The sequence below is a fragment of the Neolamprologus multifasciatus genome, chromosome 7 (assembly GCF_963576455.1).
Source record: "Neolamprologus multifasciatus chromosome 7, fNeoMul1.2, whole genome shotgun sequence".
NCBI lineage: Eukaryota > Metazoa > Chordata > Actinopteri > Cichliformes > Cichlidae > Neolamprologus > Neolamprologus multifasciatus.
The window spans coordinates 35,370,194-35,385,574 of NC_140445.1; the positions used below are offsets into that span (position 1 = coordinate 35,370,194).

A 15,381-nucleotide genomic window follows, 5' to 3' on the forward strand; every position below is an offset into this window, starting at 1 on the left:
TCCAGCCTGCTGCTGACCTTCTACCACTTATCCATTGAGAGCCTGCTAACATACTGCGTATGATACGGTAGAGGCACTAAGGCGGACAGAGCAAGGCTTCAGAGTGCAGTTAAGGCACCACAGAAGATCATTGGCTGCCCTCTCCCCTCCCTGATTGACATTTATTCCTCCTGCTGCCTCAGCAGAGCAGCAAACATCATGAAACACAATTCCCACCCTGGTTTCAAGTTGTTCTGCCTGATTACATTCTATATTTTTTTTTCTGTTAATCCTGTTCATATGTATATAGTGCTGCAGAACTGTGCCCCCCCCCCCCCCCCCCACCCACATACACACACACACACACACGCACATGTTTGTACTGAGTTGGAGATGCTCGCAATCTCATTGTACAACTGTATAGTGACAATAAAAGTATTCTATTCTATTCTGTTACCTACAAGCCCAGTTATTATTAGCCATGTTTGAGCATGTTGGATGGATGCTATGACACTTTTTTTTATAAATTTTATAATTGTTTTATTAAGAGAATAGTGAAATTGCCGATGTTCTTGTTAATTTGAACCTGTTTGGAAGGGTTTTCTACTGTTTTGGCAGTGGATTAATGGCAAAGCACTGTTTTTCTTGAAAGCATCTCCTATAGTCAAGACTCACTCTTCTTCCCAACGTACTACTCAGATGATCTAACACTGAAACAGTACCAGCATAAGCAGGTATGAATGGAAATTTAAAATACCAAATTCTGCAAAGACATGAGGTAATCCTGCACAACTTAATAGACAAAATAAATTAATATTTGAATCTATACAAAATTAATGAGACCAAAAGTAAGCACAAGTCTAGTAATAAAGGTTACATGAAATTGAAACTACAAATATATTTGTAATCAGGGTTCTTCTTAAAGAGCACATTTCTTTGTTTTCAGTCCTGCATATGCTCAGGGCATGACATATCAAATGCATAATAAGATGTCTGGTTTCAGTAATGCACTGTACATTTCTCAACATCATGCAGCTCACAGTCTTGAGAAGCACAGCATCACACTTTACTTTATTTTTAATTTTCTTGTCTTTTTGCCTGAGGATTTTCACCGCTGCAGTCTGGGAGAACTGATTATACCCTGCAATCTGTCTAAAGTCTGCATTTATGTGTTTGCACATGTGTTTAAATGTGTGTATTATGCATTTGACAGACAGTAGAACATAAACAGGATGGAAGGTGAAGTCTGGGCAAACAGTCTTTTAGATTCAGCCTATACATTGTGCCAGGGTTCATTCTGGGCCAGGCTTTGACCTCATGATTTAACTTTTAAAGAAACTGGGAAATTAGCAAAACTTGACTTCAGTACCAAAAATCACAAGCACACAATTATGCATTGATTTTACAAATAATACATAAACACTTTGAACTTATAATTTTGCAGTTGTTTACTGGTTTATTGTTTTTGTGGGGAAGAAAAATGTATGTTTCATAACCCACCAGGGAGCCCACCATTCAAGGATTAGTACTATAGCTATTTTTTCTCTTGAATCATAAATACTGCATGAGGAGAAAATTATATAACCTATTTTTTAATATATATTTTTTTATATTACCCATTAACATTTGATTAAAGATTAAAGTTGAGCAGTATTAAAGATTGTGGTTTGTGTAGTTTTGCTTTCAATTTGACTGAAAGAGTCAGCTGTTCAGATTCCCTTGTTTATGAGAATATTTTTCAGTACTTGTTAGGCTTCAGCATCAAAGTTACCACACAGACATGAATGACATTAATTTTTAAGATTGTTCCCTTTAAACTTTTTTTTTAAATGGCTGGATACAAGTCTACCAAACCTTTCAGTTGTTAATGATCTCTACTTTTCTCCACTTTAATAATTTTGTATTTCTCTATATCACTGTTGCCTTGCTTACTGTATTTAGCAACATAGCAATCATGTGTAAAAGACTTCAAATTGTTTGCTCATAGGGATCTTCTGATTGTTCGTGTCGCGTCTATATTGTTGTGGGGCCAGTACCTTACAATATAATAATATAAAGTGCCCTGAGATGACCTTGTATGTGATTTACCATTATTCAATATTATTGAATTGAACTGAATCAAATTGAACTTCTAGAACAATGTCCTTTGGTGAAGCAAAGATGTTTTGCAAATCCATATCCACAGCCAGAATCCACAGCGTCACATTTGGTGAAAACCAAACGCAGCATATCAAAACAAAGACCTCATACTAGCTGTCAAGCATGGCGGTGGAAGTGTGATGATTTGGGTTTGTTTTGTAGCCACAGGACCTCAACAGAGCTGTGCATAAATGAATGCCTGCAACCCTAAATAAACTGGATCTAGTGTGGGGGGGAAATGATGTGAGATACTGATCAAGTCATATATAAAATCATTACTTGAAGTTATTGCTGCTAATGCTAGTTCTGCGAGCTACTGAATTACGTGGCGTGTAGTTAGTTTTTTGTTTATGCTTACACAACCAAGATGTTTTTTTTTTTATGAAAAAGAACTTTATTAATATTTTAGAAATGGTACATTATGGTACATTACAGTAAACAACATGGGACAAACAACATGTAGTGTAGGTAGCAACTGTGCAAATAAACAGGGCTGTGTTGTCTGTATGTGTGTACTGTATCTATATCTGATTGAACCCTGTAATAGAAGATTTTTTTTGTTCTTTGCCTGGATCCTTTTATCTACACCAGCAAAATGTAATGTTAGCGAGCAAAAAAGCTAAGCCACACTGGCAGCAAATGTGTGACTTAATGTCAGTTTTAAATTTGATTATTTTCAAAATGATTACAAGTATTACAAATGTATTTAAATATAAAATGTGCATTTGCATTTATTTATTAAGCATAAGAACTTTGTATGTTTGCGTATTGCAGTTATTAATTAATAGTAAATGGCAGTTTTGTGCTAGTGTAGACAAGAGGACTCAACTTTGTCAGCGTTTTTGTTCTTTATCAGTTTTGACCTTGTACCCTGCTGGAAGAGAAGGGAGAAGGGGAAGGGGCAAAGATCATGAGGTCGGTCAACCTCCTGTTACAGGTAGCAGTCGTCATTTTTAAAGTTCAATTAACTTCTTTTCCCCTACTGGATCAAAGATGAGATTTACAAGGACCACAGGATAAAGGCGTTAATGGTTTATTTAGACAAAACCCTAGAGAGCAAAACACATGTGCTTTTTTAGATTATGCACAGATTTTCATGGAAATATCAGCTGAAAACATGAGTCAATAATAATTCAGCCTTGGTCATCCCTATTGGACCCTGCAGGGGAAAAGGGCTCGGGAGGGGGCTCTTTGCACATGGATGCAGTGTGCACACATTATGTGATTCGGACACCACTGCCCACTCTTTTTCCTAGATGGGCTTATTTGGCAGTGATAACTGCCGGGATGTCAGTGGTGGTGTCAGGTGCTGCCCCTTCCTCATCAGAGTCACTCTCAGCGCTGTCACTCTCATCGGAGTCAGCGTCAGCAGCTCCAGGTGTGGCTGTAGCCTCCTCGCTGCTCTGGCTCTCCTCGTCTTCGGCCTCCTGGCTGGTGCTATCGCTGGTGGTGCTGGCGCTCTCCTCTTCCTCCTCCTCCTCTTCTTCCTCTGGGGTGCTGCTGCTTTCACTCTCGCTGGTGGTGGGGTCACTGGTGCTGGTGCTCTCCTCTTCCTCTGCCAGATCGGCCTGGCGGGGGTCCGGATCCTGAGATGTGCCAGAGGACGCATCCAGACCCTGGCTCTCCACCTCAGGGGTGCTGGTGTCTTCCTCCAGGAGTTCAGGGTTGACATAAATAGTCTAGAGGTCAAAGGAGAGATGTGAGGGTTAGTTTGCATATTTATGCAATATGCATAAATATGCATAAGTTTACTGCATTTAAACTTTTAATGCAGTAATCTAAAATGAGGGTTAGGGATTCTGCTAACTTTAAGGACCAATTCTGGTTCAGTCTTTCAGAAATTGATAAAACTAACTGTACCTTATACACCTTTGGCAGCTTCTCCACCTCATTGCCATCGGTCATTGAATAGGCTGTCTTCTTTCCTGTGTCCTCAAACTCATAGGACTTGTAGGGCCCGGGAGCCTTGTGGTAGGATTTTTCCTCCACATAAACGATGGACTTGTACTCGCTGGGGTAGCCTCCCAGGTTGTCACCGCGGGCTGTATCGGTGACGACGGTGGCCACAATGGGCTCATCGGTCGGCTCAGGGGCCGGTGTCTCTGTGACAACCACAGGGGCTACTGTAGAAGGAGCAGGCGTGGAGGACTCACCAGACTCTGAGCTGTCGCTGGATTCATCCTCCTCCTCCTCTTCCTCCTCTGTTTCCTGTAGACAAGATATAGGAGTTGGCAAAAATTCCTACTGATTTTCTAGTAGTTTAGTTTAAATTGTCCGTGACTCATATCTTCATCAGCATGGCTAAAATGCATTTTATATTTAAAATTTGTATTGACACAAATATCTAAACTTAAGCTTGAGAAATGTGACACACATGAGACTAATTGTTTGAAATAATAAATTCCTGTTATTTAAAGAAGTAATGAAAAGGTTTTCACAGGACGTTTTTACTCACACTCTCCTCTGCTTCATCATCATCATCACCATCTTCACTGTCCTGGTTGTTAACAGAGGGCGAATCTGAAGTTGTGTCTGTGACAACAGATTTGACTTCAGGTAGCGCCTCGGCTGCCACCTGCTGCTGATGCTGCAACAACCATTAAAACACAATGTTATAAGAGTTTAACAATAAACGCATTGTAACATAAATGATCACTGTTTTGACCTCTGCTGCTCATCTCTCACCTCCTCCTCTTCTGAAGTCTCTGCGCTCTCATCTGAACCAGCAGCCGCGGCTGCTACAACATTCTGCAAGATGAAGACGTGCAATGAATTTGATTAATCATCATTGCTGTAAAGAGTCCTTTCTTTGGAAGAAACAATCTTTGAAATCGTCCTTTAGTTTTCTTTCATTGCTTTTATAAAATTTGTACTTTAAGCTGAACCCAGTTAGAGGAGATTATTTAAAGGTTGCATCTCTACTTCACAGCTAAAATCAGAATGAGCTGTTGAACTACAAGTTTAAAAATCCTAGTTCTCCTGCTTTTCTCTGCTCTGTATAACAAAGATTTTACCCGTAGTATCACTAAACTCCAGCTATCAGTAGCACATAGCCACAGATGAAGTGCATCTAAAAATATGATGTTTTTCCTCATGTTAACATATTGGTGTGTCCAAGATATTGTACCTTCCCTTTTATAATTTACATTGTTCACATTACTTTGAACATTTTTTGAGGATTTGACTTTTAGCCAATCAAAAAAAAGCATTTTAAATCGACCTATTTGGCCTTCTGGTAATTGTGTTTGTCCAGTTATTAAACTTTAATAATTAGCTGATCACTTTTCTGCCTTACTCTGACTTTTGCCTGATTATACTTGCACACTTTTACTATATTTTTATGATGTAACAATAAAACATGTAGTAAAATATTGTTGAATTCCCATAAAACAGTACTTTGAATAGGTTTTGTTATCAGATATCACATATGTGCCTTGTGAGATTTAAGTGAGTAGGTGAAAGTGGCTGACAGCCCAGACAGCAGAGAATTAGAGGAGAACCATTACTGCAAGGACAAAATAAGGAGAAGATACTGGAGGGAAGATAAGAGAGAAGAAAGAATGAGAGGAGAGCAAACTGACAAAATGATAAATGGACACAAAAAATGAATATTTTACCTGCACAGGTGGGGGACGAGCCTTAAGAACCACAGGCGCCTGTTTTCTGAGTGCTGGAGGTTTTGGTCGTCTCACCTGTGGAAGAGAAAAACACCATGGATGTCTCACTCTTTCTCTCACCACCTCCCACCGGCCTCTCTTGGAATACTTACCACTTCCTCAGAGCTCTCTGAACTGGAAAGTTTTCTCGCCTAGAAAAACAAAGGCACCAGAGTGAAATTTATGACAAAATGGCATGATAACACATGTTATGTTCTCAGTTTATTTATCTATTTTTAATCTGGGTGTAGTTTTGATTTGACAAAAGTGTCTCACCGGCCGGCAGAGAACTGTGGCAAAGAGCAGAACAAACACAACAGCCACTTTCATTGTGTCACAGTTTGATGCCTGGTTGGAGGAGAAAGCCAGAAAAAACGCAGCTTGAAGTCACACAATAAAACATCACAATAAAACAATAAAACATAATCATGATACACAGCACTTGGCACCAAAATACTCGTCTGAAAGCCATAACTTCAAAGGAAACACAATGACATGTCAGTCTCTCACCCAGATTCCTTCCTAAAAGCGGAGGCTGTACAGTCACATGACTGTTAACCGTCCTTGGTATGTCCCAGGGAGTCATTAAGGCCTTAATTACAGAGCTAAAGAGGGCTATGTGCCTTTGACGACTCAGTTCGATACAGTAAAACATTTTCTCTGTCATCACAGCAGGAAAATCGCATCAATGAATCGCATCTATGAAGCACGGTTTTTCAAACTATGAGCAGGTGGTTCATAAGTAATTTGGGGCCCAAAAAAAAGACAGGAGAAAAATAACAAGTACCATTTAGAAGGAGATTCATTTTGTTCGAGAATGTTTTTAGAAAAATGACTGTTTGATTTTCTACTGCCTGAGTCTAGTTTGCAATGCTATGAATTATTCTGTGATGCTTTTTGTGTTTTTGTAGAGGACTATTTTCAGTCAAGGCTCAATAAACACTTTTCAGTAGCAGGGTGGTTGGTGTACATGGAGTGAGCCAAAAAATAAAGCACAGCCAATGCAACAATGTGAATCATTTTGTTAGTGGGTTTATTTCATTGTTGTTTTGTCTTTGTTCATGTCTTTTAGTTCCTTCTTCTCTTTTCTCATCATGTTCTTTAACAAGCTTTAATGTTGGTGTTTGCTGTGGGAGGAACAGTCTAAGTGCTTATCTTTAATGATGGACTTTTCCTATAGCGTGTAATTCACCAAGTTATAAATGGAAAGCCACAGCGCAACTGCATAATGTCAGATGTCTCTGTTGCTGTATGCAAGCATGTATTTTTTCATTCTTTATGAGAACAAGTTTTAACCTTAAACCTAGAGAATAAAGTATAATAAAGACATTTTTGTTGTTTATTGTCTGGACTGATTTCAGGACTAAGTTAAAACAACCTCAAATGTATGGTGGCAGTAATTGTAGCTGTGTATGCGTGTATTTTTGTATATCGCACTGTGTGAGGATTATGTTTCAAACCTTGAAAGCATGGACATTTTTGTTCTGTCCTTTCTGGGTCTAACTTGGGCTGCTTGGGAAATAAGTGCTGATTTTGCATGAAAAGCAACCACACATGCACATGTGCAATGGAAGTAACTTTAAGTGTGTGTATTGTTCTTGTTTTTCTATCTTGGTGAGGACCACTGCTTTAGACCTTTAAAGTAAGGACAGTTTGATTTTTACTTCACTTTTACAAATAGCTTCTTTTAGGATTTCAGAATTGGTTTTCGGGTTAACATTAGGTTAGGTGTTGGGTTTAGCTTTATTGCTGTTGTGGTTAGGAGGTTTGATACTGCTCTTAGAACTGTACACTCAAGTGATGCTAAGAGTTCGTTTAGCTTAAAGAGTCAAAGCAGGGTTAATTGTAACCAATCAGCCACCAATTTTAAAGGCAATTTACATGTTTCGTCTATCTTATTTATTAAATTAAAACCAACAATTTAAAAAAACAACACACATTGTGGTTTTATAGGAAGTTACATGCTGTGTGAGCTCTGAAACTGTAGTGTTTTTCTTTGGGTTGGTGCAGGTTACCGGTGACTGGTACTTTTTTCAAACAAGCCACTCTTTTGTTGAACTTTTAGCATCTCAGAGACAAACTGGGTTTAATAAAACACTTGTCCATCTAATATTGCATTAACTTACAATGTTTTTTCTTAAGCACCCTAAAAAACCATGTGAAAGGAAGCAGCTGTGAATTTTAGATAAGCTATCCTCTTTTTACTTGAAAATGTTTACCCAGGATTTATAGCAGCAAGGAAGTTGGAATGAAGAAATATTCAGAGTGAAGAAGATTATCAGTGCAAGAGGGCTGACAGGATTCTCTTATTTTCCCCAGTCTGTATTGCTAAGGACTTTTTTCAGGTCTCAATTTGTCCATCCATCATTCAAAACTGTCTGTGGTAAACAGTTTTCATTGTTCGAATAAAAGACCTTGAATCTAGTTAGACAGATTATTCTTTGAAGATCGAACCAGACTAAAATATGCTTAGTGATTAATCAATTTATGTGTAAGAACAGCAGAAGATTGAGAGGAAGCAGAGACAAATGTGCAATTATTTGGATTTTTTTTTTTTAATTTATATCTGACAAAAATATATTTAACTGCAAAAATTTAAGCTGGCAGTGCATTGTTGTGGGTATGCGTGTTGTCAGCATCGCTAGTCAACACTGGGTTAGTTTCCTGGTGCCCACAGCTTCCTCTTCCTATCCCTGGTGGCAAACCAATCAAACAGCTGCACAGACTCAAACTGATCACAGACAGTAATTCAAACTCTCATAAGTTACTGCAATAAACTGCACAGTGGATAACCAAACTCTCTTGTGGGTTTATTATCAGTTTGCTCTGCACTGATTTAAATTCCTGAGAAGGTCATTTCAATATGAATAAAAAAAAAATAAGCTAAAATGGATTTTGTTAGAAGTCTCTCTTTCTTCCAAAGAAAGGACTATTTACACCATTACATTACAAATTTATGTTTTTGTTTTTTATTTGCTAAACAAAAGACATTTGCCTTTTAAAACTATTCAAAAACTTTAACATTTAGTGCTTAATTATGGGGAAAATAGTAAAATTAAAAATCATAAAATTAAAAAAAAAAGTCATTTACAAACAAATTTCTTTAAAAGAGATCCTATACATATGCAAAAGTATGTGGACACCTACACGGTTCATCAAGTGTGATAGTTTAAAAACAAAAACAAGCTTTAATTTGCTGCTCTAACTGTTCCAACTGTTCTGTGCTTTTTGCTTAAAACTTTCCACATGATTTCTGGCTTTGCTACGACAATTTGCTCTCATTGTAACATTTATTTGTTATGTACAACACTGGTGTTAGATGATGACATGTAGAGGACTTTCTCATAAAGGATTGGGTTCTGTACCAGTCGGTCAGTTTTTAAATATCGGACTAGGAAAAATGTTTCTTTATGAGTCTTTTTGACATTTTAAAGCTAGGAAAGTTTTCTGCAAAATGCAGCAGGTAGCACACTGTTTTCAAAAGTATAGCTAAGTGCTGTATCATTAAGAATGTGGGGACACTAAAGTCAGGAAAGGACTGTGTACATTCTTTTGGACATGCACTAGAGAATGCAGCAGATATAGTCAAGGACCTGATAATCAGATTTCCACATTGTAATGATAGATTCTTCAAACTAAAAAAAAAGCACATTTTCAGGATCTTGTATAAACATTAAGCTAGTTTCCCACCTTTAACCATGACATTAGGAATGCAAACACCAGACAAGAACTTCATATATTACATATAATGTTAATTTGTCATGAATTCATTCTGACCTTGTCTGCAGTTGAGGGAAGCTTCAGGGGTTCAGCGGCTGCAGCAGAAACACAGAGACGTGATTTGTCTTTAGTTTATCTCCTGGGTTTGCTTCACCGTGATGATGCTGCTGAAAGTAGGGCTACCGGCTGGTTTATAAACCTTCCAGCCTCTGGCAGCAGCCAATCATCTCGGTCCTTGTGATGTCATGAGGTTAACCGCTCCATGGTGTCCACCTCTCCTCTCTCTCCCACTCTTCCTGTGGTTGGTGGTGTGCTGTGGTGGTGTCGGGGGCAAATACACACAGACACACACACAGAACACAAGACAAATACGTGGATAAAGGCATGCAGACATTTGAAACCCAGACAGAAGCATATGAATGCATTTTGTTTTTGGTTTTTTTTGCCTCTCTCTTTCACACACACACACACAAGCTCACTATGTGTGTAGTTAATTTAAGGACATGTAGTAACAAGCTCTGGGTTAAAAACAGCAGCATATAGTGGTAGGTGGCATGACAGTGATTCAGCTTCCTTACAGACGGAACAAAATCATCTGACTGAGGTCTCTGTGAATAATTAACAATTTGATTTGTCTTAAACTGTCAAACAAAAGGTGCTAGTTTTTTCCTTCTTTGTGTATGCAGACATTTTTGTGTTAGAACTAAACCTGACTGATAACTGCAAAAGGGAGAACATTTAGTGGCATAATGCATAAAGGAAGATTTTTTAACATTGTTATCATTAAATTTAAATACAAAGTTGTATTTAAAATATTTTAAAAGCTGGAACCATGGGATTTTCATATGTTTGTGATGTTTTATAAGCTCCACTTTTGTGCACAATTTACAGTGTCAGAACAATCTATGACAAAATACACAGTATCTCATGTTTACCATCTTAGGAGTTCTAAGGTCTTAGTAGCTTGTAGGCTTTGCAAAACTTGTGTCTAAATTTACAATATGAGGATGAAACTTTTTAGGAAGTACAAAACTTGAATTCACAAAGCTTCTCTTGTAGTCACTTGATTCTGAATCCAAAAGGTGGTCAGTACGCACAGAGCTGAAATAATGTTTGCTTTTATTTCAAGTAGACTAGGTTAATGCAGTGCTCTTTTTGTTGGATTTCCTACAAAAGACTATCCTAGTAGAGTGCAACCTATTCAGTCACACAGGCCTAAAGACTGGTCAGCAACCCTTTGGTGAACTTTGCTCATTAGGTCATAATGTTATTAATGAATAACCAATTGGCAAGTGCTTCCTGTAGGTTGCTGGTAGGCACCAGATTAAATTGGCCACAAAGCGGTCACCAAATCTTGTGATTGCTGTTTTTGCTCAGAAGACATTAATGTCTACAAACACAAACCAGAGAGTAGGTTACCTTTAAAATAAAGGTTTCAAAAGATGCAACTTTTCCTTTGAAGCCAAACGGTCTTGTTTTTGGTTTTACATCTTCACAGTTTTACTGCTGCTTAGTGATTAACTGGGGGAGTTTCTGGATGGTCCACTGAATAGTCTCTAGGCCTGTGTGCTTGGAGACTAATGTAAATAACAGAGATCATGCCAGATCTACTTTGTATTCAATTATGTTACTTCTATATAAATTCCTAAATAACTTTGTAGCATTTTAGATTTCTGAATAATTGTTTTTACATCCCAAATTTCCCAATTAGATCATCACTGCAAAAATTAATATCATATCGGCCTTTTGCTTCTATTAGTTCCAAGTCTGCTTTCTGTTTGTGTCTAACAGAGTGTAAGTATATACTTTTAAGTAAAAAAATTTTTTATATATACTGGGTTAAACAACCAAAATTCAAATGAATTGAATATTATATGTTGAACTGGCAATCAGATTGGTGCTGATATAGTGAGTTGTAGCTGCTAGCTTTGTGAAAGCCTTCACTTCAGCTTATTCAAGTTACTGATTTAAACTTCTTAACCTGTGTTGTTGGCACAGGTGCAATGGAATTACAATATTTTGTGTGTATTTTTATTGGAACTCATTACAGGTATAACTCTGTCTGTGTAATGCACTCATATTGCATTTAAATGCAGCTTGCTAAGGTAGCTGGCTAGCGTTAGCTGAAAACTTAGCACACCACTTCATCGTCTCAGTTTTGTTACTTCTGGCTTTAAAACTGAAAGTTAGAAAGCAAAACACAAACCAAAGGGTGACGTTACAGCGGTTACAATACAAAGACTTGTGTTCTCCTTGTTGTATATAAGTAAAACCTGGGTTTTGTATGCTCTATTTACGTTTAGGGTTCATTCATGGCAACAGTTATCTCAGAGCACTTTATATATTTGTAAGGTAAAGACTACGCAATGTATACTATATAAATTAACTGGTTGTATCCAGACAGACATTCTTTGAATACTGTTATAATTTGTATTTTAGTCTCACTGAGAGGACAGAATCATCAACCCTGATTTGACTATGTGGTAAAGTTTCTCTAAGGCTCCCCCTGCAATTACAGGAAAAATGCCTGAGTCTGTATGTGTTGATATTTCACAATATGGCATTACCGTTAGAGTACATAGGGCACATGCACAGAACACATAATCACAAGAGTGGCACATCAAGGGGGTACACACAAACAAGATATTTTCTGATTGATGACCTAGACACATTTTTTTTTTTTTTTTTTTTAATGTGCAATTATGTAGGTACATGGTTGTTTCAGTTTATCTGTTCACATCAATCGTCCCTCCATTCTCTCTGACACTGATTACAAAAACACAATGTCTCATCAGACTGAAGGTACAGAGAAGTCTGATGACTTATGAGTCCTCAGTCACAATTTTACAATTAACCCTTTAAGACCTACCATAGAACCAAGTTTGCCAGAGCTTACTTTATATTTTTACATGCTGTAGTGCCATTTTTGGGAGCATTTCAAGTTGCTATTAGAGATGGCACGATACCACTTTTTTATGTCCAATACCGATACCGATATCATAAATTTGGATATCTGCCGATACCGATATGAATCCGATATAGTGTTTTTTAATCAATAAAACGTTTTTTTTAATATCTTGCTGCATTTTGTATAAGTTCATACTCAAGTTTAAATAAATAACAACACTAAAGCTATTCTGTTATACCTGTATGTAAAAAATACACTGCGCCCAAAATATTTCATAGTTCAGCAATACTGATCAAACTAATAACCTTAAACCTGCTCCATCCTCCCTATTCTGGTATTTTAAAGAGTACTTAGCAGAAATATTAAACAACCTAACTAATAGGGTTGCAAACTCCCAGCAAAAAAAAAATAGGGAACCACCCTCCACCTCATGATGCTTAATCGATGTAATCAAATTTAATTTGATGCAGGGGGAAAATGCACAAAAATAAATTGTTTTTCAAGAATAATTAAATAGATTCAACATCTTTCTTCAACAGAACTGCAGACTGCACAGATGGTATCTTCCCAAAGGAAAAAGTACTATAGCTTACTAGGGTATATTAGACTTAACAGTTACTATATACAGTAATGGACTTCTATATATTTTACATCAGATTAAAACTTTGGGTGTAAGATTCAGATAATTATTTATTAAAAGCTCGACATTTTAAATGAGAATAAGAAAGAAAAGTATGTCTTTGTGCCCCCTTTTCCCTGTTCATGCCCTATCGGCCCTCCTGGCTAAACTTTGCTAGATCCGCCCCTGCACAGTTACCAGCAGTCAGCTAAGTAGAAAAAGATCCTGGTGTAGAAAGTATTAATAAATAAATTCTAACAACAGCTTATCAAGCTTAAACGTGCTGCTGTTGTTCAGCCGCTGGTTTCCTCTTTCTGGTGAGAAGTGGGCCAAAAACTAAGAAGAGAGACGGACTCGCGACAGAAAAGCCGATCAGCTGATCATTAAGCAGTTTCACGATTGAAGTAGCAGCAGGAGAGAGAGAGAGAGAGAGAGAGAGAGAGAGATGCAGTCGCTCCATAAGCTTTACAAACATTCAGAGATGAACTTACACACTTGCTTTACTTCTCTCTGGGAAAACTTCCTCGGAGATGAAATGCTGGTTTGCTAGCAGGCTACAAATACACACAGCCGCTCTATCACGTGATGCACACTGCTGCGACGTGCTACGTTGTGTAGCAAGTTTTGTGAGGTGCTTTTTTGATATTTAATGGATCGGATTACATTTTTTATTTCTCGCCGATATCCGATCCAGTAATTTGGGTCAGTATCGGACCGATACCGATACGTAATATCGGATCGGTCCATCTCTAGTTGCTATACATCAATACAACCATTATAGCCCAAAGTTTAATAATATTTATGCATTAAGTGCATAGTAACTACATAAATTGCAAAAAAGTGCAATAAACTACAAAGAAATTGAAAATTGTTTTTGTTTTTTTTAACATATATTTCTAGTTAGAGAAATTTAAGAATCTTATCCCTCAAAACTGTAAATACAAAAAAGTTGCACAAAATAGTTTCCCACCACAGGAAATTCATTATTTGTGTCTTCATAGTTTTATTTTTGAAATACACCAATTTTTATATACTGCAGGAAAAACGAAAATAAATATTATACTGCAAATTTGCAAAAAAGCAGCATATGCATCAAATTAAAGTCTTTCCAGCAGTGCAATATGAGTCCTAAGCATCCCAGAAACGACACAGAAAGTCATAAAGTCAAAGATAACACCAGTATAGGCTCATGAGGCCCTGATGGTAAAAAAAACTACATTTCTGCGAAAATGACATCACTTCCGGTTTTGGGCAGGTAATGGCGGACATGCGAAAGTTCGCTCTGACGTCTATTCTAATGTAGGAAGTGTTACAAACAGCTGATCAGATAGGCAAAGCATGTTTCTGGAATATTATGTTTTTGTTGCTGCAAGTGCTTTTTATGCAGTTTTTGCAAAGCTGCATGTGGAAGGAAACCGTGACCAAGGACAAGCTGATGGCATAAGATGTAAGTTCAACACCTCTGGTTTCATGTGCAAAAAAAATTATTGCGCTAGCTTATGTGGTTGCAGTGCTACCGGGATTTAAAAGTAGTTACGCAAAACAGAGCGTGCCCACTGAGGGGTTAAGGGGTTTGTTTGTTTTTTAGATACAGCTCATCAGATTTGTCCTTCTTGTTGACCTACAATCTCATTGATTAACCTTAAGCAATTTTCAAATAATCTTTAAAAATGTAGGCACAATTTTAGAAACTTCAGTGCTTATCAATAAAGCTCTTTGGTTCTGGATTCTTTGGCTTCCTCCCACAGTCAGTCCCAATCCCTGCCTCCATGAGCCTAAATGAGACACCAGGTTAAGAAAATTGATAAATTAATGGTTTAGGCAAAGAAACTAGCTGGGAGGAGTATGCAGCAGACATCTCACATGATGCCCACTCATTTGCACATGTCTTAACTGCTCACAGGTCACAGGAGGGCTGTCACAGGTTTAGAGGCAGGTTATTCCACAGTCAGGTCACCAGTCCGTCAAAAGCATTTTCTATTCATTTTTACCTCTGAAAATAACAGATCATTCTCCATATTTTATGTTTTATTTTCATCTGCTTGTTTACATACAAGAAACAAAGGTCAGTGCTACTTTTAGCTTTGACATATTGATTGATAACCAAATATAAGGCATAGGTTTACAAAATCAAGACATGTAACTGTGTGCATGTGTGTGAGAGAAAGATACATATTTGGAAAAGAGAGGAATAAAACAGCTTCAGACGTGCCTGGGAGAAATGTGTTAGCACACGTTTTTATCCTGGAGCAGAGGTGTTTATGTGTCTGAGATCATTTACTGTCTTTTCTTTATGTTTTATTGTTAATTTTTAATGCAAAGCTTTTTAAATCTCTTTATCGCTTTATCTCCCAGTGCGT

General features: G+C 37.5%; 1 protein-coding gene across 1 annotated transcript; it reads right to left on the reverse strand.

Moving 5' to 3' along the window:
* Positions 1-3,135: 3,135 nt before the first annotated feature.
* Positions 3,136-9,682, reverse strand: spp1 (secreted phosphoprotein 1). Its single transcript, XM_085169004.1, has 8 exons — positions 9,552-9,682; positions 6,051-6,122; positions 5,888-5,926; positions 5,736-5,810; positions 4,804-4,866; positions 4,574-4,705; positions 3,979-4,326; positions 3,136-3,797 (listed from the first exon to the last, which is right to left on the reverse strand). Exons 2-8 carry the CDS (start codon positions 6,102-6,104, stop codon positions 3,381-3,383), a joined length of 1,128 nt encoding a protein of 375 aa, XP_085025130.1. The 5' UTR covers positions 6,105-6,122; positions 9,552-9,682; the 3' UTR covers positions 3,136-3,380.
* Between the last annotated feature and the right edge of the window lie 5,699 nt (positions 9,683-15,381).

Coding starts and splice junctions, on each gene's coding strand:
- spp1 (XM_085169004.1), bottom strand. CDS start 6,104: ATGAAAGTGGCTGTTGTGTTTGTTCTGCTCTTTGCCACAGTTCTCTGC. Junction 4,867..5,735: donor CTCGTCCCCCACCTGTGCAG/GTAAAATATTCA, acceptor TTCATCTTGCAG/AATGTTGTAGCAGCCGCGGC. Junction 3,798..3,978: donor AGCTGCCAAAGGTGTATAAG/GTACAGTTAGTT, acceptor TTTGACCTCTAG/ACTATTTATGTCAACCCTGA.